This window comes from Somniosus microcephalus, chromosome 18 (assembly GCF_052327205.1).
Source record: "Somniosus microcephalus isolate GS21.2 chromosome 18, FLI_Smic_1.0, whole genome shotgun sequence".
NCBI lineage: Eukaryota > Metazoa > Chordata > Chondrichthyes > Squaliformes > Somniosidae > Somniosus > Somniosus microcephalus.
In genome coordinates, this window is record NC_141004.1 from 64,749,670 (window position 1) to 64,772,711 (window position 23,042).

At 47.4% G+C, this 23,042-nt stretch overlaps 1 protein-coding gene across 1 annotated transcript in view; it reads right to left on the bottom strand.

Annotated features, from left to right (window-relative positions):
* Positions 1–884: 884 nt before the first annotated feature.
* LOC147105332 (sphingomyelin phosphodiesterase 2-like) overlaps positions 885–23,042 on the bottom strand; it is a 47,690-nt gene continuing 25,532 nt past the window's right edge. Inside the window, exons 4-11 of the mRNA XM_086011597.1 lie at positions 19,958–20,034; positions 17,978–18,071; positions 17,156–17,245; positions 16,673–16,755; positions 16,451–16,583; positions 11,205–11,309; positions 10,911–11,067; positions 885–7,701 (exon numbers count right to left, since the gene is read on the bottom strand). Coding sequence (XP_085867723.1) covers positions 7,355–7,701; positions 10,911–11,067; positions 11,205–11,309; positions 16,451–16,583; positions 16,673–16,755; positions 17,156–17,245; positions 17,978–18,071; positions 19,958–20,034 — 1,086 coding nt within the window. The 3' untranslated portion in view covers positions 885–7,354. The remainder of the gene's footprint in view (positions 7,702–10,910; positions 11,068–11,204; positions 11,310–16,450; positions 16,584–16,672; positions 16,756–17,155; positions 17,246–17,977; positions 18,072–19,957; positions 20,035–23,042) is intronic.

A 23,042-nucleotide genomic window follows, 5' to 3' on the forward strand; every position in this document is an offset into this window, starting at 1 on the left:
CCACCAGCTCCAGGACTCATACAATGAATAATGGCCATTTAGGCAAGCTACAAGGAGTCAATGCCTTCGGGAAAGGAAAGAAAAGAAAGGGAGGGGAGAAATGTCACAGAGAATATTTGCAAGAGGGAAAAAAAATGATGAAATATCTTTCTTGAAGTCAGTGTGTAAGTGAGACTCCTATTGATTATCACAGAATCTACAGTGGAGATAGAGACCATTTCGGCCCATCGAGCCTGCACCGACACATATCCCACCCTATCCACGTAACCCCACGTATTTAATCCCCTAACACTAAGGGTCAATTTATCATAGCCAAATCAACCTAACCTGCACATCTTTGGACTGTGGGAGGAAACCCGAGCACCCGGAGGAAACCCACGCAGACACAGGGAGAATGTGCAAACTCCACACACAGTCGCCCAAGGCCAGATTTGAACCCGGGTCCCTGGCGCTGTGAGGCAACAGTGCTAACCACTATGCCACCGTGCCCCGATTAGGAGAAACCCTCACCACATTTAAAAAGTGCTTGGATATGCGTTTGAAGTGCCATAACCTACAGGGCTACGGACCAAGAGTGGGAAAGTGGGATTAGGCTGGATAGCTGTGTCGGCCAGCACAGGCACGATGGGCTGAATGGCCTCCTTCCCGTGCTGTAAATTTCTACGATTCTATTCTATGATTAATTTGCCAATTTAATTTAGTGTTTTAAAATCACGGAGTGGCTGTGATGCAGACCGCACAGGCGTGGTGTTGACAAATCAGATACCCTACTGACAGGTTCAACTTGTAGTCCCAGGCAGGCACAGAATCCAAACCCAAGCTTGCCATTGTTTGGCCTGAACAAGCTGATTTCATGGGATTTAAAAAGGAAGAGGAAAACAAGGTTGAATTTTAAAGCTTTATTGTGTTCTTGCACGCTGCAGAGCAGTTTTATTACAGCAAATAAAATCAAAGTAAAACACAGCTGTAAAATGGATCAGAAAGAGGTGAAGGAATGATTTCTTTTTAAACAGTAGTCTTCCTGAGATTAATAAGCATCTCCTAAGTACTAGGCCCGCACATATAATGCAAGTGAAATGGTTTCTCAATTTCAGGTTGCTGTACAGCACACAGGAGCCTCTGGAGTCACTGCTAAATTAAAAAGTGTTCCAGCACGAACTAGGTTTTCTTGCGAGTTCAGTAACGCGGTGCACCTAGTATAATTAATTATAGAGGAGGGTTCTCACTTAGGAGACAGCTGCTGTGTGTTCAATCACAGATAGGGATAAACAATCCAATACCAGTTATCAGCCAGGGACTTTGTTTTTTGCCCCTTCTGGATACTGTTTGGCAGACAGGGTGGAAGAGTAGGTTAGACATTGGGGCCTGGGTTCAAAGCTAGCCGAGCCTGATGGAATGAAGGTCTCCTCTGTTGGCTACGAAGGGTCCTACGTGATGTAGGTTTGAGCAGTCTCATCCAGTTCCCAATGGGCACAGGACCACTGTTCAAAATTGTACCCAAACTGCCACTAAACTGGCAATCTCGTTCGAATAGGCCAGAGAGAACCAGTGTGGGAAATGGAAATAACTCACTGCTGCAGTAGGGAGTGTTCTTGAGGTTGAGGCACATTATTGGGGCAGGGTAAGGATAGCATTACTCAAGTGGTCCTATGTCTGACCTGGGTCCGCTCGGTGCAGACACTGAGTGCCCAAAATGGCAAGTGCTCCATTCCCCAGCACCAACATCCCTCACCTTGATGAGCATAGAAACCCACCCCCCCAAAAAAAACATTCAAAAATATATTTTAAAAAAAAGCAACACTCTTGGTCCTGTCACCACGTGAGAACTCTTGGGAGGCAAGGCTCCTATGGGGCTGTGTAGGAGTGCCTGATGGATGAGGGCTATGCCAGTCTCCAGTGTGATGGGTTGGGTGCCAAGCGAGGAATCACAGGTATAATGGCGCGCCATGCTTCAGCTGTGGAGGTTTACGGGCCAAGCCCACTGGGGAAACAGCATCATATCAAAGGAGCCATGCATCGGACTGGACTGTTATATACACCACGAGTCCACAAGCTATAAATAGGTCAGCAGCTTGGGGCTGCACTCACGGCTCTGCAATGCTACAACTGCCTAATATTCTACGAGGATTGCTGCCCAAGGACTGGGTCTTAAGCATGTTCGCCCACGACCCATCTGGTTCTCTGTTGTTTCACTGAAGCCTACCCTAGATTGCAAATGCTGCAGAACACACTTCTATCCCTTGAGGTCTTGCAGTTTTGTGAGCCTGAAACTGTTCACTGCAGCAGTTCAATGTACTCCTCAGGTTCTAGTTACTGAACAGAATGTCTCCAGGACTGGATTACTGAGGAGCAGGATCCAGCCATAAGACCTGCTGACATTTTCAACAACTGCTTCTTTGACCATCCATAATTTTATACATTAAATAAAAATAAGTACATACTTACACAGCAAATCATATTACTTCAAGCAACCCAACAGTGCAATGTTGGTCACATGATCAAAATAATGTCCATCATCTTCACTGGCATCAGAAACCTCTCCCATCCAGCATATGGGCCCACACTCCATTAATATATAATTCACCATCATTTCATAGATTTTTATACATCATGAACAGACAACTCAATTCAAATTAATTTCCATTTGTTGATTGGCTCAACGGACACTCATCTTGACAGGGATTATGTTTATACCAATGTATGAGAGAAGATGGCTCTAAACTTTTATGATAACTCTCAGGGCTGGGTAGTGCACAGAGTTGTCAACCTTCCAGGATTGCCCAGGCGTCTCCAGGAATTAAAGATTAATCTCCTAGACTTTGCTGCCAGCAAATCTGTAACAAAACCATTAGGGGCAGTGTGTTTATTTTCATTTTTTCAAAATCACTATTGTTTATAAAAAATATTGGAGTTGGGGGTAAAGGCCGTTTGAGTGACAGCCAACAACCCTCCAGTGGGGTACTGAAGAGTGTGTTCCCTTTCTATTGGCCAAAGGGGGTACGGGGTGAGGGTGGGCAGGTCGGGTGACCAATGGCAGGAGTGGGGGGCGGGGCAGCTAGAGGCAGGAAGTCATGTGATGAAATCTCCAGGAATGCACCCAGCCAGAGTTGGCAACCCTAGTAATGCCATGTGCCTATTAAATAACCAAAGTGCTGTGAGTGGCACAGTGCGGTGGGTCATTGTCCATCGACCAGAGGGGCCTGGCTGCAAGTCCCACCCTGACTAAAAAGGTATGAAAATCTCATGTCTTTCAATGCTGGTGGTTGTGTGTGAAATTAGTGATGTGAACACACAGTATAAAATTGTCCTAAACTACGAGTGGTCTGAGAAACTGTGGATTTCCTCACATCCCTCAATGCACTGTAATGGTTCAGTAAGATCTGTATTTTGATAATATCTTTTCCTCTTCCCACATTGGCATGTGCTGCATTCCACATACCCACTAAAAGAAATCCGGTTCAAAATCTGGTCTAGAATGACCGTCCCACCCAATCACAATTAGGGCCAATACACTGGCTCTGGAGACCAACTTTGGGTTGTAATTCTGATGGAATCATCCAGTTTGGCAGGACCGGAGTCACAAGATGCACATTTTTAAAAAGAAGCCAAGACCACAGCAAGTCAACCCAGCGTGGCTCGGCTGGGCTGGGCTCAGCCCCAGATTACAACACTTCAAAAAGCACTACAGTGGCCGTAAAGCACGTTGGGATATCCCAGGGTCATGAAAGGCATTATAGAAATGCAAGTCTTTTTTTAACTCCCCAAAAGCCTCAACCCAACCAAAAAGCCAATCCAAAAACAGTTTTTACAGACTGTTGCAACAGTGCTCCAAACAGTTCCGTGTTACACTTTTTGCTCTTGAACTAAAGTGGAAACAAGGAATGAACTGAAAGATCCCAACTCAGCAGTTCACAACACAAACTTGCATAGGTTCTTCCTCTCAATCTCTCGCCTATTAGTGCAGTAACGTGGGGAAAATGGAGGGTCGTCAACCAGCTAACTCTGCAATATTACTTCAAGACTATCCAACTGAAAAATTCAACAGCTGGTGACCAATGTTAAATTGCTGTGCGGCCCTTTCGAATTCTGCGCATGCACGGTTTTTACAATGCAAAAGAGGGTGAGCGGCCTGCGTGGGACCTCAGACACTGCGCAGCCGCATGGCTTCGAGGGAACATTGCTGGTGACCCCCAGGAGTAGGCCCGATATACAAAACTTGCAGGTTCAAAGACATTGTTCTGGTCAAACTTTGTACACTATCTTAATTTCATTTCTAAGAAAGCAGAGCACTTCATTCAATACTATCAAAGACTTAAATAGGAATGTCATACATGGAGCTGGTTGTACAATGAGCCGCTCATTAGCTTGGTGAGCTATTGAGAGTCTTCTTGGTACAGCTCATACTTTGATGATGATTGATGTCAAAACCATTCAAATCATATTCAGACCCATAGCTTTGTACCACTCAAATTACAAGCGTGTTTAGGAACAAGAAATTAGGCTAAATGATCTTATCTTGTTAGAATCAAAACATAGAAACAGGAGGAGGCCATTTAGCCCCACGGACTCAGTCATTTAAATTAGATCACGGCTGAACTGCATCTTAACTCCATTTCCCTTAATACCCTTACCTCACAAAAATCAATCAAACTCACTTTTGAAATTTTCAATTGACCCCCAGCCTCAACAGCTTTGTGGGGGAGGAAGAGTTCCTGGTTTCCACGACCGTGTGTGTGAAGAGGGGCTTTCTGACATCACCCCTGAACGGCCCAGCTCTCATTTTAAGATTATGTCCCCTTGTTCTGGACTCCCCCCACCAGAGGACATAGTTTCTCTCTCTCTACCTCATCAAATCCTTTAATCATCTTAAACACCTCAATGAGATCACTGCTTCGTCATTCAGTCCATGGAGCCTGCAGTGACTCTGAAAAAGCTATTGGGTTACGGTTAGTCCGGTTTAGCTTTGCCCAGATAATCTACGATTAGAACTACAGGAAACTTTGCGCTATCCGGCACCGACGGGACCGAGCTGTTGCCGTCCCATCAAAACTGCCGGACAAACCAGCGCTAATGTTGAAACATACGGAGATTTTGAGCTCCGTATCTGGCAACAAACCCTGTTGCCAACAGCTTCTAAACAGTCGGCCGTACCTTGCAAGCATCTCTAGCTTAGCAACAGCTTCAGCGAGACCTTGCAGAGCCTGACTGGTGAAAAAAAAAAAGCAACGAAAAGAAAAAAAACCTAACGAAACGGCTGATTTTTGCCGGTGGCTCGAGCATTCCGGACAGTTAACCTCCGGATAAACCAAAGTTTCCTGTATTAGCTGGCTGACGGAGCTGTATGGCCTGTTTCCAGGTTGTAACTTCTATATATTTCTACATACAAAGCCACATTTGGCATATTGCATGCAGTTTTGGTCACCCCATCTTCACAAGGATATTTGACTCTCATTGGAGAGAATTTGGAGAACAGGATCAATTTAAGAATGAAGGTTAGCAGAAGTGTCTCGGAGATTGAAGAAAAACAAGAGAGGACATGATTCAGGTCTTTAAAATCCTGGATATTGTGAATTATGTGAATGTGAACAGCTCGTTAACCCAAAAGGTGTGAGCACAGAATCAGACAACACAAATACAAAACCGGAAAGGCTCAAGCATGACTTGGGGCAAGAGGTATATTTCCTTCCGTCCCAGAATAGATGACATTTGGAATAGGCTCTGAAGAAAAGCACCAACTCCACACTAATTAACGCATTTAAAAAGGATGTCCAAATATCTGTTTAAGAATGGGATTGAAGAATAAACCTCAACAAATCCTCAAAGGAACACAACAGTCCCAGTTCTGGTGAGACCATGTTTTGTGAGATTTAAGAGTTAGGAGAGTGATATTAGTGCAATATCCTGTCAATTTCCTTCAATTACCTTTTAGGTCTGATATTTCAAGATTAGTCTTTTTGAAGATTTACTTGTAGTTACTCACTGACCGCTGAAGATTAAATAGAGGGTCCAAAATAGCGACAAACTATACATGGTCCATTGGAGGAAGCAGGATCAGCAATCTTCCTTATGTCCTTATATACACTCAACATCTTTTCCAAAAATGAGATAAACTCTGAACCCTGGGTGGGTGGGTATAGTGGGACGGGACCAGGAACGTTGCTTTCGCCCAGAGAGAACACTGCTAGATAAAAGCCCTCGCATTGCAAGAAAATAAACTTTTGTAAATAAAATGATGTTCTCTTCTCATCCCCAACTCTGGGATAAATGCTGTGACCCAAGCCTCAGAACATTTACTTCAGGATCTGGAAGTTAGGCTTTGCCTGAAGGCTTCACTGTGCCAGCATTGTTGCGGTTGAAGTGGGCCAATAATCTAACTTCCAACATCTAGCCATGCAGGGCTTGAACAAACCAAACTTCCCCCCCCCTCCCCCCCAAATTATTCTCAGGCTGTGGGCATTGCTGGCATCTATTGCCCATCCCTAGTTGGCCTGAGAAGGAGGTGGTGAGCTGCCTTCTTCTTGAACCGTTATAGTCTGTAAGTCTTTGTAATGATTTGATAGAACGGAGGGGCTCGCTCGGCTACTTTAGAGAACCCTAAAGAGTCAACCACATTGCTGTGGGACTGAATCACACAGGCCAGACCGGGTAAGGACAGCAGGTTTCCTTTCCTAAAAGAACATTAGTGAACCTGTTGGATTTTTCCGACAGTCCGACAACTTGATGATCACTTTTACTGATTTTTAAAATTTATTATTTGAATTCAAATTCTCCAAGTGCCACGGTGGGAGTTGAACTAGTGTTCTCAGGATTGAGTCCAGTAACAGAACCACCATGCTCCTTCTCCAGGAGGAGAAACTTCCTCAATTCTTGATTCAGGTGCATTGTAGGAAGGAATGGGTTGGTGGAGGGGGAGATTTCTACCAGAGACATGGACCTCCCTGATACAGACTGAGCCGAGTCACAAACCAAAACTCAGGCACAGCTGAAGTCTGCAGAATGAAGCGTCTTCATGCTCCTGAAGGAAGGATGGCCAGGTAACATGATGGGGGGAGGGTGGAGGGAAAGCATGCGATGGGGAGGGTAGGGCAGAAGGAAATGTGAACCATAAACAGATCTCATCATGCTCCCATGTTGTGAAACAAATAAGTTACCCCAAACCCTAGCCTCCGTCCCCCATGGAACTGTACAGCCACCTGGAGTGTATTTGACAATATGAAGTCTCATGGTTAACATGCAGGATTGAGATCACGCAGTATCATTCAGAACTGCATTCACTATAGATTGTGCATGGGAGATACGATTATAACCACCAGCCCCAATTCAATCTGGTCTGAAACGTGCCCTTTGACTGCCGTCAGCGGCCTAGTCTCTCCTGCAAAGCCTGAATGGCATTTCTCATTTGGTCCTCTGTTCCTTGCAGCATTTTCACCTCAATGGTATGGAATACGTAGAGGATGCCGGCAAGCAGTGCCACAGCGAAGGCCACCATCCCCAGAATATAGAAGGACACCTTGGGGAACGAGTTCTCTGCCGTGGTGGTGACGAGCGGTATGATCGCTATGACAACCTCGAGAAGCAGCAGGATGAACCCCAGGATCGCCATCCTGCCGGAGGAGTAGCGCACCTTCTCCGCCCCGTGAATGCCGACTTTCACCTCTGCCCGAGCCTCGTTCAGAATGTCCACCAGCTGTGGGTCGGTCTCTGGAACAAAATTGGACGGTTAGCACAGCGCCAACGGGGCTGCCGAGGATACAAAGTGGCAGCGGTTCACAAAACCCAGGGGCATGAACCACAAATGGAATGGTTTGTGACGTGTAGAGGGTGCACACCAGCAATGTGCATTTATATAGCGCACTTACTGCCGAAAAACATCCCAAGGTGCCTCTCTGAGGTGTAATCAAAAGGCACCATTAGGAAGGATGGCCAAAAGCTTGGTTAAGGAGGTGGGCTTTAAGGAAGGTCTTAAAAAGGAGAGGAACGTGCTTACGAAGATCCAATTTACAAGCATGGGTTGGTAAAAGAACTTCCAATACATAAACCCGCAGTTAAATTGGTTCATTCAAATTTAGGGACATTTCTAGCAACCATGAACCCAAGGAAATACGAAACATATCATTTGAAGAACCAAAACCTTACAAGGCAAGAAATCTACCTTCCTTCATTTGTACATCCTCCTCATACTGGAGTAGTAACACTAATGCAAGAGTCTCCTGCATAGGGGCCATAACACGCACGGTCAGGATTGGTTATTGGTCCGCTCGGTTATGCTGGGTTTTTCGGTGCAACTCGCCCGAAATCGGCATAAAAGATGGTGGAATTTTAAGGGCAAATTACAGTCAGCGCAACTCGAGTTTCCACGATCTTTGGCGCTAGTTTAAAAAACCGTGCTAGAAGCAGGCCCCGCCCACAAAACTGGCCCTGCCCCCAGGGTGAATTAATCACCATGGCGAGTTGCCGCTAATTGCGCTCGTTTGCGGGCCTTTGAGGGGGCTCCAAAAATTAAACTGGTTCTTTTAGGCACAAGGACACTAATAGGCAAGTTTTGAAAGCTTTTGAATGTAATTTTTTTAAATTTACGAACAAACTGACTACTGTACCCCAATATAACAAACAGATGGTTCGGTACAGTTTTTTTAAAAGTCATTTTCAGCGATTTAAAATCGGATTACTCACAGGTGGTAGATTGACACTGATTAACAATGCTTATTTTCTGTGATAAACCTATTTTCAGCTCTATTACTCAAACTGCATCTAGTTACCACTTTAAAAAAATATTCCTTGATATATTTATAGGAGAAATTTAAAAAAATAGGTTTTAAAACACTGCCCGATTACGCTGGTTCATGGCAGATTTTGCGTTCGGTGATATGCAAATTCGAGAAAAAAATAACTGGGCGCAATCGCAATCTTTTGCCCAAAGCGGAAACTCTACCCACCCCATCGTTAGGTGCTAAATTTAAACTCAGTAAATTTGTAGAGATTGCTCCGTGTGGTGCCCTTGAATGTCATCAATTGGAATGGGACCAAGAGATGCCCAGCTAGCAGCCAATCTTGAGCTTCTTCCCTTGAAGTAGCAATGTAAAGATGCACTTGACTATCCATTTGGCAATCACCGTCACTGGTTGGCCTTGGGGCTTTGTACCACAGGAACTAATTGCAGAGACTACACAACTTGCTTTATGTGGGAGCCAAACTTGGGACTCGAATTACATGTTTGAAAACAACAGTGCAATTCTTGCTTTGCGTGCAAGTCAACAATTTCTTGACCCAACCAAAACTGGAAAGTGACCTAATTTTAAACAAATGTTGAGCAGATACTTGAGAAATGCAAAAGATAGGAATAACTGAATTATTTGAACACTTGGATCAGACAGCACAAAAGGAGGCCACTCAACCCATCGTGTCCGCGCCAGTTCTCTGAAAGAACTATACACAGTCCCATTCCCCTACCCTTTCAAATCTTTATCCACTTCCTCTTTAAAAGCTATTATGGAGCCTGCTTCCACCACTATCTTCTGGTAGAGGATTCCACGTCTAAACAACCCTCTGTTTAAAAAGAAAAAGTTTCTCCTAACCTCTTCCTTCATTCTTTGGCTTTAAAAGCCTTCTTAAAACTCAGCCTTTCAACCAAGGTTTCCACCACCTCTTCTACTGGATAGTGACCAGGAACTCTGGTCTTTCACTAGCCTAGGGGCATCGATGACAATTATGGCACAGCTACTGCTGTTGCGATGAGATTGGCTAATTTAGCACTGACCAGGGATACCTTCCTACTCTCCGTGACTTCGTGTCCCACCAAGCGGTTCATTTCCCCCACAGAACTACTGAGGCAGCTCGTTAACTTGACGTCACTTCTTACATCTCCCAGGTTTCTTCTAATAGTGCTCCCGTTCCCTCCTTCCTTTTCCCACAAAATGTTCTCCCCATCTCTCCTGAAGACACCGACTCCTGTTAGGTTGTGATTAGACAGCCTTTGGTACCATTTTTAAACAGGGATCATCATCAGGCTATTCAACTTTGAGGCCATCACAGACGGAGACCAATCCTGCCCTCGTACACACGTACAGGAAAGGGGAGCCCTGGGAAATTTTCTCCTTCCTATCCCAAGGGCACCGAGGCCAACTTCGGTGCTCAGACTGTCGCTGCGGCTCCACACAGACTGGATATTGAAGCTGGGGCCTGCCAGGGTCTGGATGACTCAGCGATCAGTGCATTAACTAATGGAGCCTTTGAGGGAGCTGCTTGAAGTCACCACACCCGCTGACAAATGAGTGGACCAAAGATACCAGAATGTACCAAGACTGTAAAACTCTTGTGCTTAAATGCACTTCAGACTCTGCAGCGAAGTGTCTACACTCAATGTTGGACCAATTATACCAATCTTTTAAATCGAATAAGAACACACAGAATTTACAGCACAGAAACAGGCCATTTGGCCCAACTGGTCTGTGCCGGGGTTTATGCTCCACACGAGCTTCCTCCCACCTTACTTCCTCTCACCCGATCAGCGTAACCTTCTATTCCTTTCTCCCTCATGTTTATCGATCTTTCCCTTAAGTGAATCTATGCTAGTCGCCTCAACTACTTCTTGTAGTAGTAAGTTCCATATTCTCACCACTCTCTGGGTAAAGAAGCTTCTCCCGAATTCCTTATCGGATTTATTAGTGACTCTCTCATATTTATGGCCCCTAGTTTTGGACTACCCCACAAGTGGAACTATCTTCTCTACGTCTACCTTATCGAACCTCTACTCCCTGATCTCGATCAGGTCACCTCTCAGTCTTCTCTTTTCTAGAGAAGAGAGCCCCAGCCTGTTCAGTCTCAACACGAGCCTGTTAAGGTCTAAAACACGACGTAAGCGCAATGAAGTGGGCACTGGCCTGGGTCCACGTGAAGCAGACATGACTCACCTTCACTGTGCCTCGTCCTGTTGACAGCATTCCCGTCTTTCTGGACACTCAGTGTGGCGCACACAGCTTCGTGGTCCGAATATGGAATGTTTTTCCCAGGCGCTGTACCACTTGTAGTCGTCAGGTGCTCACACGTCACAGGGAAGCCCCTCGACCCCTAGGATTTCCCAAACACACATCACTTAATCGTTCCTACAGCTCCCATTTCCGAATTCATTCCCCTCCCTTCAAACCCCCCGCCACCCCCACCCTCCCATTTGTTTCTGTGAAGTGCTGTGGGATCCAGCCCCTTACCTTGTAGAGAACGTAGTCAATGCGAATGCCTGAAGGGAATGATTGCGAGTCAGTGACTGAGGCAAAGCAATTCTGAGACAGCAGAGTACACCCGCCTTCACAGCCCTGTGGGGAAACACAATGCAGTTATAGTGGAAAATCCTTAAAGGGACCCCTAACCACGCTGAGTAAATCCTCCTTCAACCCCACTGCTCCCAGTATAGAGTTGATGTCATCAGCAGCCCTTTCAAAATAGTACAAGGAACTAAAATGACCTCCGGAGTTTCCCTGGCTTTCTTAACTATTTGCGATTCAACAGCAAACCTCTGATGAGAGCGAAGGGACTACAAGTGGCCTCAACACCGCTTGGCTGGGAGAAGAAAACGGATAGGCCAGGGCTCCTGCTCCCAATCACTATCCGGCAACCCCTGCTGGAAGGACTAGTGTCTGGATCATTGAATAAAGGGGCAGCATAAGGCTTGGCCGCGATGCCTCATGTGGCCGAACAGCCGGCTGACATACTCTTTGGGCTCAAACGTTAGGTGAAATGCAACCTTCAGGGAAGGGGCGAAGGAATGAGAAAGATCGGGAATGAACTGCAACCATCAATTATATTGCTATAAGTAAACTGGCATGTAGGAGTTACTGAACCCGACAGAAGGAAGGAGTTGTTATCAGCAGAGATACACGGTCATTAACTTGGCACACATAAACTGTGTGTGTTGGTTTAGCTTCGTCAGACTGCTCACTCACACTCAGTAACTCCCTCAAGCCAAGCTCCAGCAGTGGGCTCATCGCCAGTCACTACTTTAAAGAAAAACATTGGAAAAGGAAGAGCAAGAAACAATGGAAAAGGTTAATCGGCATTCAGTTACTTTAAAATGGGGCCTCAATGGCTGTGCTTAGGCACCAGCAGAATGTACGGGAATGAAACAGGATCAACGAGGTGTCGCCTTTAACTGCGTGTTCCCATTATCAAGCTGTCCATTAGCCCACATGTATTACAACATCAGGGAAACCTGATCCCACAGCTACTGCCAGATCTGCCGAGTGTGAGAACAGACAAGTTACCATTGTGGGTAGAAACCTTTATTAAAACTGATTGATTAGACACAAGGATTCCACGCACCCAAAGACGCCAACTCCTGCGCTCTCCACAGAAGCTGCTTGACCGGCTGAGCACTTCCAGCATTCTAGAAACATAGAAGATAGGAGCAGGAGTAGGCCCTTCGAGCCTGCTCCGCCATTCAATGAGATCATGGCTGATCATCCAAATTCAGTACCCTGTCCCTGCCTTCTCCCCATATCCCTTGATCCCTTTAGCCTTAAGAAATATATCCAACTCTTTCTTGAATATATTTAATGAACTGGCCTCCACCGCCCTCTGTGGCAGAGAATTCCACTTGTATTTGTTCCAGCATTTGCAGGAATGTTGTTTTTTGAATGGATTACAATATATTGTGAAGATGGGGAATGTTCTGTTACTTCATCAGTGTACCCTGAAGATCACGTGACCTGTGCTGAGGTACTGCAGTGCGGTCGGCAATGAATGGATGGAATTTTCATCAACAAAGCATGAATCCCCATGAACTATTAATATTTGACATACACAGATGCGATGGGTGGCTGGCAGCGAGCTGCTGGCAGCGGTCCAATCTTAGGGTTCATCTGAAGAACTTGCTCTTGTGGATCGGGACATCTTTGAAACCTGATTGAAGTACTGCTACACAATGGGTGGGCCTTCATCCATAGATTAAAATTCACAGCAAGATCAGACCAACTAAACAGTAACTGTAGCAGAATCGTACAGACCTTGGGACGTCTACAGGGCAACGACAACTTGCATTTATATACAGGAATTTTTTTTTTATCCGGCACGGACGGGACCGACGTGGTGCCGGTTCATCAAAAATTCCGGATAACCGAACGCTATAGTAAAAGATAGGGAGCTCAGAGCTCCGTATAAAGCAACAAACCCTGTGCTTCAAAACAATGGCCACAAGTTGCAAGCGTCTCTGTAGCTTAGCAACAGCTGCAGCCACACCCTTGCACAGCAACACATGGAGGAAGGCAAGTAATAAAAGTTACCTGAACCTACTCCTGAATTTTGCCGGTTAACCGAGATTTCCAGTTATTGAGGTGCCGGTTAATCGAAAGTTTCCTGTAGCGCCTTTAATGTAGCAAAACTTCCCAAGGCGCTTCACAGGAGCGTGATCAATAAAAACATTTTTGACACCAAGCCACAGAAGGACACATCAGGACAGACAAACAAAAGCTTGGTCAAAGAGGTAGATTTTAAAGGAGCATCTTAAAAGGAGGATTGAGAGGTAGAGAGGGGGGAAATTCCAGAGCTTGGGGCCTAGGCAGCTGAAAGCACGGCCGCCAATGGTGGAGCGATTAAAATCGGGGATGCGCAAGAGGCCAGAATTGGATGAGCTCTGAGGTTTTGAAGGCTTGTAGGGCTGGAGGATATTACAGAGATAGGTAGAGGCGAGGCCGTGGAGGGATTTGAAAAAAATGAAGATTTTAAAATTGAGGCGTTGTCGTAGCGGGAGCCAATGTAGGTCAGTGAGCACAAGGGGTGATGGGTGAACGAGACTTGGTGCGAGGTAAGATACGGGCAGCAGAGCTTTGGATGAGCTTAAGTTTATGTAGAGTGGAAGGAGGGAGGCCGGCCAGGACGAAACACTCCAGGATCCAAAGGGGCTCCCTTATCCGCTCACCGGAACGAGGGCATGTTAGCAACCCAAAGATACAAACTACTTGAACAGCCCGGAGACGCCAGTCTCCCTTTTTCTCTCTCTTCGCCTTTTCTTTTGTTCCCGTCATGGGGGGAGCCGCTATTTAGACTGGTTGTCGGCTGCTGGCTTCAGCAGGGATAATGGGCTCCCAGGCCAAACACAAGAGGCCTGACTGTTGAGGCTGCCGCTGGAGGGCCGCCTCCCCAATGTTTAGCTTAAGACACGAGCGCTGCCTGCTCCATGGCAGATTCACCGGCCCAGACTTTCATCGGCCCAGGACGCTGTCATTTCCCAGCCTGTCGGGTTCTTAGTTAGGAGTGTGACTGCCGTCAGCTGTCTCCGTCAATAGAAAAAATATCTTCCAATCTGCTACCCGAATAACACCCCGATTTATATTATGTCTTTGAGGAAGGGAACACCACCTCACAAGAGGCAGGGTTAATCTCTGGACCCCAGAGGAAAAGTCTCACCAATGGCAGAGAGGGAAGAAGGGAAGAAGGGAAGAAAGGACTTGCATTTATACAGGACCTTTCACGACCTCAGGACATCGCAAAGCGCTTTACAGCCACTGAAGTACTTTTTGAAGTGTAGTCACTGTTGTAATGTAGGAAACACGGCAGCCAATTTGCACACAGCAAGATCCCACAAACAGCCCTGTTTTAGTGATGTTGGTTGAGGGATAAATATTGGCCAGGACACAAGGGCAACCTCCCCTGCTCTTCTTCAAAGTGGGCAGACAAGGCCTCGGTTTAACATCTCATCCGAAAGTTGGCACGTCCAACAGTGTAGCACTCCCTGAGTGCGGCACTGGAGTGTCAGCTTAGATTATGCGCTCAGGTCTCTGGGGTGGGACTTGAACCCACAACCTTGTGTCTCAGAGGAGAGAGTGCTGCCCACTGAGCCACAGCTGACAAACAGCGGTCACTGGCCCCGCTTGCTGCCGGATCTGTCGCTTTGCTCTGGCAGCACACGCTCGTAAACCAACGTGCACAGGTCAGCAGTGAGATTTACACATTACCGATCTGTACTCGCGGGACAGTCTAGGCCGGAACGGTGGCTGTAAATAGCATTTTGCATCAAACTGCTCAATCTATCAGGAGAAAGATCCATTACTGGATGTACACTTGTGGCTCACGAGAAGGAAGGTGACTTGGGCACAGGTGGAAATGACGGGAGCTCTCGAAGAGGAAATGCTGGAGGACGTTTAGCCTGTGGTGTGAGTGGAATCGCTAAAGAATGAAATGAGTATATCTGTAGGGGTAGAGAATTGGCACTGTAATTTGAGCGAAGATCCTGCTCCAGACAGATCAGGAGAAGGAATCCTCCTAATTAATGAATGAAGTACTGTACCCGCACCCACTCTATAACTGCACCTGGCTGCCAGCCAAACAGCCCATAATAACAAAGCAGTGAAGTGATGAATCCCAGTGTGTAACGGTTACAGGGCAGCAAAGAAAAAAATACTGCGGATGCTGGAAGTCTGAAACAAAAACAGAAAATGCTGGAAATACTCAGTAGGTGTGAAGAAAGGAAAGCTGTCGACATTTCAGGGATAACCTTCATCAGCACTCGCAAACGCCGGCATTTTCCCCTTCTTTGGACAGGTGCTGCCGGACCTGCTGAGTGTTTCCAGTCACAGTGCAGCACCGTGTTAGAGGCAGTAAACAGCTGTTGGATCTGCTGCTTGCAGAGAGCTATTTTATGCCATCATCTGACAGTACAAGGTAGTAAATAAATAAAAATAAACCAGTTCAGCCACCTGACAAGGGCAAACGACCACAAATAAATTATCCGCAACCACAACATCCCAAAGTGCCGATCTCTACATACAGAACAATCTGCGGATCCTTCTCCCCAGTCAGGAGTCCAGCAAGCTGAGCAGGAGGGGGAAAAATCTCCCAACAGGTACAGAAATCTTTAGTGATATTCCCCCCCCCCCCATTTAAAAAGTGAACGCAAAATTGCCCCTCTAAATGCCACATCATTCACTGGCTGCCAACCAGGAATCTGCCTGCCAACCAGGCTTCCATCGGTGACATTCTGAGCCAGGGCAGTTTGACGACAGAGGATTGCAGAGTGTGCCAGCCGGGGCTCAGTCGCTGCCACTCTCGCCTCGGAGTCAGGAGTTTGAGTGTTCAAATCCCACTCCAGAGACTTGAGCAAATAAACTAGGCCAACTCGCCCAGTGCAGTGCTGAGGGAGTGCTGCATTGTCGGAGAGGTCGTCTTTCAGATGAGACGTTAAGCCGAGGCCCTGTCTGCCCTCTCAGGTGGATCAAAAAGATCCCACTATTTCGAAGTGAAGGGGCGTTCTCCCAATATTTATCCCTCAACAACACCAGAACTGATTATCTGGTCATTGTCACATTGTTTGTGGGACCTTGCTGTGCGCAAGTGACTGCCGTGTTTCCTACATTACAACAGGGACTACACGTCAAAAAGTAAGTCATTGGCTGTGAAGCACCTCGAGATGTCCTGAGGATGTGAAAGGCACCATCAGAGCCCGGAGTTTCTGACAAAAGCTTACCTCAAATTTTGCAGTCTCCAAGAACGAGTCCTTCATCCCGGTGTAGCATTGCAGCAGTCGGTTCCCCAGGTCACTGGGATGCATGTTCAAATCTCCACCCAGAATCGTGACATCTGCCGTTTTGCCTGTATGGCTGGCAAACAAAAAGAAGGTCCGAGTGTTGAAAGGGATCATTGGGCTTTCTAGCAAGGGTCAGCGGCGTGGGTTTTGCACACTTCTTACCGTATGAACTGTCCCAGCTCCCAGGCCTGCAGCAGGCGGTGGGGGAGGTAATCGTCCTTTTCCCTGCAGTACTCCGCGTGAAGCTGTAGGAGAGGAGACGAGAGCCAGGTTTGGTCCCGAATTCAGGCAGTTCAGCTTCAAGCCCGCGGCAACACTTCACATCCAAAGCACAGCAAATGCCAAGGGCAACACATTTCAAACCATTTGCAAACAAAATTTGTACTTTGGAGGGATGATGTGAGAGCACGCACGGGGGAGGGGGGGAAAAAGAGAGTCAGGGACAGAGAGGGACGCAGATGGATAGAAAGACAGAGTCAAAGTAATAAAGAGTGGGTTCAAGAGAGCCACGCCCGAGAACGTAAGGGAGGCACTTGTGCGACAGCCGGAGACATAGGGCCGTGATTTCATGCATGCAAGAGAGACTAAGCCAGAGTGCGCATGCTGTTTATGTTCTCACTCACTGAATACTCAGATGCCACTTACGTGGGTGACATAAACATGGACGATCACACCGTGTATGTTCAGAATAACCAAGCCGACAGATTTCCCGCCAAACCAGTCGCCGTGGTGAAACTAGAGACAGCAGGATTATGGGTTACTTTTCCATCAGAGCTACATTGCACTGTACAAATACTGTGCTTTAACTATGCGGCGCTGTAAGCCCACGGATTGAAGCCGTGGCCTTGCTGTGCCACAGGTTACAGAACTGCTTACACGTTGGTTAAAGCCCCAATGCCCACTCTGCAGTCAGAATGATTCCTTGGACAGACTCGGTGTTACAAACACTTTACTCTGTGCCGGGTAATGAGATTCTTTGGTTCTGCCTTTTACTGTTTATTTTCTCCGCGCCCCGGGTTTAGATTCCATTTAAACCAGTCACACCCGAGCATGTTGACCAAGTGAGTCTGGACAGCGAGCCTGGGCGAGTTATTTGAGCAATGGAGGGCGGATGGTGTAGGGAAATCACAGCAGAGCCTTAGGCTGTCCTCAAATAATGTTCAGACATTCCAGTGAGATCACTAGACAGCGATCAGGTGTGTGAACTCGGCACAATTTCATCGCCTCCCTAATCCAGTTATAGTAATTCTACCGCCATCCAGGCTGAAATCAGCACAGATCGGTGATCATATCTGGGATCATTCTGACTGCATGTCCTTGGTACTCACTGCCTTAACCAGCTGAGCCATCAGGGAGCTTATAGTCCAGTGTTAAAGTGCATCAGATAAACTGGAAGGACTAACCAAGAAGCAAGATTCTATTGATTATTTTACGATTAAACTCTTGCCCCAAACACATCTACCGTACCTTATAAGGGTAGCCATTCAGGGAGTAGCGGTAGAGGAAGGAGTCAGTTATTCTGTATCTGGAGAAGACACACAGTCCACTTCCTATAGCCCCGCTGAAAGAGAGCCAGCAAAACACATTCACAGTGGTTTAAGGTCAGTGTTTGGACAGATCCATTTACATCAGCTTCTACACTCATTTCTGAATCAGACCGTCCTTACTTGTGGCGTGTAAACAAAACAGACGACAGATACAGGAACAGAATTCACCCCACTCACCACACCCTACCGAGAGGACGGCGGCACCGCGGCGTAATATTAACCTCGCGTCAGGGGGAGTTCCGCACCGTCTACAGCAGGACCGTGGCGAGGGGCGACGACTGGCCAGGAAAGGCCCAGGTTAGTCTTAAAAAGGTGCTCCTATTAGAACCCCTCATGGCCCAGGAAGAGGAGGAGTGCAACGACACACCTCTGCAGGCCCCGCAAGGAGTCCATGGGCCTCCTCCGATCGCCAATCGTCGCCAGACCCCTCCTCCCACTGACTGTTTCCACGGATACCCCGGGTCCCGTCGGCATATTCCAGCTCCCGCGCACCAGCCAGGCAGTGAATCTGGCCGGGTGTGACACTGGGACCATTTATTTAAATGAGACCCCAGCCGTTAAGATCAGCCTCCATGTCCTCGAACGCTCCGGGTGCACCACCCACTTTGGGGCTCACACTCACCGTGCCCACCCTCGCCTGTTAAAATCGGGCCAGAATGTCACTGCCACGCCCCAGAACTCCCAATCTACACTAGTAATCTTAGCCTCTCCTCCCCCATCCACTATACACCATACCCAACCAAGAGGGTCACGGGAAGCACCTTGATTTAAAAAAAAGAGTTTATGGGATGGGGGCGTCGGTGGCAAGGCCAGCATTTATCGCCCATCCCTAATTGCCCTCGAGAAGGTGGTGAGCCGCCTTCTTGAACCGCTGCAATCCTTGTGGTGAAAGGAGGGAGGGAATTCCAGGATTTTGACCCAGCCACGATGAAGGAACGGCGATATACTTCCACGTCAGGATGGCGTGTGACTTGGAGGGGAACTTGGAGGTGGTGGTGTTCCCATGCGCCTGCTGCCCTTGTCCTTCTAGTTGGAAGAGGTCGCGGGTTTGGGAGGTGCCGCCGAAGAAGCCTTGGCGAGTTGCTGCAGTGCATCTTGTAGATGGTACACACTGCAGCCACGGTGCGTCGATGGTGGAGGGAGTGAATGTTTAAGGTGATGGATGGGGTGCTAATCAAGCGGGCTGCTTTGTCCTGGATGGTGTCGAGCTTCTTGAGTGTTGTTGGAGCTGCACTCATCCAGGCAAGTGGAGAGTATTCCATCACACTCCTGACTTGTGCCTTGTAGATGGTAGAAAGGCTTTGGGGAGTCAGGAGGTGAGACACTCGCCACAGAATACCCAGCCTCTGGCCTGCTCTTGTTGCCACAGTATTTATGTGGCTGACTTATGGTAGAGATTCCAAGTGGACAGAGTGCAGTTTATTGGGAAACCTTATCCACTATGTCAGAGTGCTGATGTTTTGGTTCAACACTGCATGAGATTCCTGCTAGTGACAGACAGGGGCCTTCTCTCTAACTCCACAGTGCTCTGTTGTAATGTCTGATTCCAGCCCCAACAAACAAAACATGTTGGAAATGCACAGCCTGCAATCACATGAAAGGTAATGTAACCTGCTACATACCCAACATTCGCCACTCCCCTTCCTGCAATACCAACCCATTTCACACAAATGCCCATGATGAGGGCCAGGCACTCAATGATCCGACTTTAAAAAAGGGAGAAATCGCGAGCGGCTCAGACTGGTACATCGAGTTGCCCGCTCGTGTTCTGTGCTTAGCTGGCTGTGTGCATTGTCTAAGCGCCAAGCTGTCCTGTAATTGCTGATCTAGCTGTGCCCTTCAAAAGGCAGAAAATAGGCTTGTTTGTGAATCGCTTTTTGTAACAGATATAATTGCATACCTTCTGAAGTATACTGAATACGGCTGGGTATTTGTCAACTTGCTTCTTAAGAAGTGGTAATCCTGCTCACTCCACACCTGCAAAAACAAAACAACGCCGTCTCAGATGTTTCATCTGTCTTTCCACTTTTGTTTTTGTAATGGAGAACAGGTGTCAGATTGGTTCAGTTGGTAAAAGACTTGCATTTCTATAGCGCCTGTTACCATCTCAATACGTTTCAAAGCGATTTACAACCAATGAAATACTTTTGAAGTGTCGTCACTGTTGTAACAAAGGAAACTCAGCAGCCAATTTGTGCACAGCAAGCTCCCACAAACAGCAATGTGATAATGGACAGATAATCTGTTTAAGTGATGGTGGCTGAGGGATAAATATTGGGCAGGACACTAGGGAGAACCGCACCCCCCTCCCCCCCCGGTTCCTCTTCAAAATAGTCCTAGAAGTTCTTATACAGGAAACTGTGTTATCCGGAGGCTAAATGTCCGGCAAGCTCGAGCCACCGGCAAAAATCAGGAGCCGTTTCGTTAGGTTTTTTTTCTTTTCGTTGCTTTTTTCCTCAACAGTCAAGCTCTGCAAGGTCTCGCTGAAGCTGTTGCTAAGCTACAGAGACGCTTGCAAGGTCCGGCCGACTGTTTAGAAGCTACAGGGTTTGTTGCCAGATACGGAGCTCAAAATCTCCGTATGTTTCAACATTAGCGCTGGTTTGTCCGGCAGTTTTGATGGGACGGCAACAGCTCAGTCCCGTCGGTGCCGGATAGCACAAAGTTTCCTGTATGTCCGCCCGAGACCTCGGTAATGTCTCATTCAAAAGATGGTGCCTCCAACAGTGCAGCACTCCCTCAGTACTGCACTGGAGTGTCAGTTTAGATGTTGTGCTGAAGTCTCTGGAGTCGGGCTTAAATCCACAACCTTCTGACTCAGGAGGTGAGCGCGCTACCCACCGAGCCACGGCCGACACCTACCTCACCTATGGGGCAGAGGATTTGGTTTTAAGCCTCCTTTTCATGACTTCAGCACATAATCTAGGCAGACACCCCAGTGCTGTGCACACGGAGGGTAGTATTGCATTGTTGAAGGTGGCAACCACTGGGCGGATTGTTAAACGAAGGCTCTACCTGTTCCGCGAGTTCAGATTAACGCTCCCGAGGCACTATTCGAAGAGCAGATAATTGTCACGGTGCCCTTGCCAACACCTCTCCCTCAACCCCACCAACAAAAACAGATTAACTGGCCATACACTCGTTGCTATTTGAGGAACATTGTGGTGTGCACACCAACTACTGGGTGTAGCTACACAAGTCAAAAGTAGTTAATTCTATCTGAAGTGCTTTGAGACACTGAGAAAGATGAGACGGTGCTGTATAGATACAACTTTAGGGAAAAGTTTCCGCTTCTGTATTTTTTAAGTCCTCGAGCTTCAGTCACTGAGCTTCATGTCTGCAGCCTATTGGAAGCAGATTCAGAGCATGTTCCCAGCTGCCACCCCTCTTGTAGTGGCAATTAGGAGACAAACAGGACTGCCCACTGTGGGGGGTCTCTGCTCACAGTCCGAGTCTTGGCTCGGATGCCAACGCCCTTACACTGGCAGTTAGGAGACATGCAGAACTTTTAAAAATTCATTCACGGGATGTGGGCATCGCTGGCAAGGCCAGCATTTATTGCCGATTGCAAAATTACAGAGTACGGGGAAATTAAAAGTTGAGCTAATGCTTTAGGAAGGTCATTGTCTCAGGCTGGTGTCTAGAGCCGTTATTAGGGTAATGTTTTAGAGAGCCCGCAGTGTATCTGCCCAGTGCTATACCTGTCCCCGGGAGGGCCAACAGTCCAACTGGGTGTCTTTTTTCCCCCCATTCATTCACGGGATATGGGCGTCGCTGGCAAGAACAGTATTTATTGCCCATCCCTAATTGAAAAGGTGGGGGTGAGCCACCTTCTTGAACCGCTGCAGTCCATGTGGTGAAGGTACTCCCACAGTGCCGTTAGGGAGGGAGTTCCAGCCCACTGTGGGCTCTCTGCTCAGGTTCTCTCTCCCCAAAGATGCTGGGAGACACAACCGCTGCCTCGAGCCTCTCACTCGACGTGGGTTAGGAGGACTGGACCTCAGGTGAACATCTCATTTGAAGGATAGCACCTCCTAACCATGCAGGACTCCCTCTCAGTGCTGTGCGCTGGAGTGTCAGCCTATGTTGTGCACTCCAAGTCCTGGTATGGGGCTCAACGCTCTCAACCTGCTGACCCAAAAGCAGGAGTGCCATCAACCGAGCTGAGCCGATACCCGTGAACCCAAGGTGGCGTTCCAGGATTTCACCTTTCCTGTGGATGGTTACCCATGTTATTATCTGGGTGCTGACCAGCCAATTTCATTACATGCGACCGGGAGTGAAGTGGTATTAGCATTTAAGCGTCGTGGGACATTAAAGGCGCTATATAAATGCAAGTTGTTATTAGAAAGCCAGCTGAATTTCAGGACAAACACAAATCTCTATAATATATTAAAAGTCTGACACTTCCTAGAAGTGTCACACTTAATTCCTACAACAATTTCCCGGTCACGCATTGAGGACAACATTCCTATCGTCATAAAATACTTGCTGCTTCACCATGAGCAATGCTAGGGGAGATCTGCCAGTACAGTCAGCAACGCTTATAGCAGGTTTCTTGACGCGATTTGTCCGCTAAACGCATTGGACGGTATAACCATCCTTTCAACCTACAACTTTAACAATCAGAGCCAGAGTAATTAAGGTAATCGCACTTCAACGAAGAGTTTAGTGAATTGCCCAAAATTGTCGTCGAGCTTAATACATTGTAAGCGACATCATTGTACAGGAAACTCTTTTTTATCCAGCACCGACGGGACCGGCTGATCAAAAAGTCCGGATTACAGAGAGGTATAGTAAAAGGTACGAGAGCCCCGGACACGGCCACAGATCCAGGCGTCCCTGTTGCATGGCAACAGGTGCAGGAACCCCAGTTACACGGCCACAGATCCAGGAACCCCGGTTACACGGCCACAGATCCAGGAACCCCGGTTACACGGCCACAGATCCAGGAACCCCGGTTACACGGCCACAGATCCAGGAAC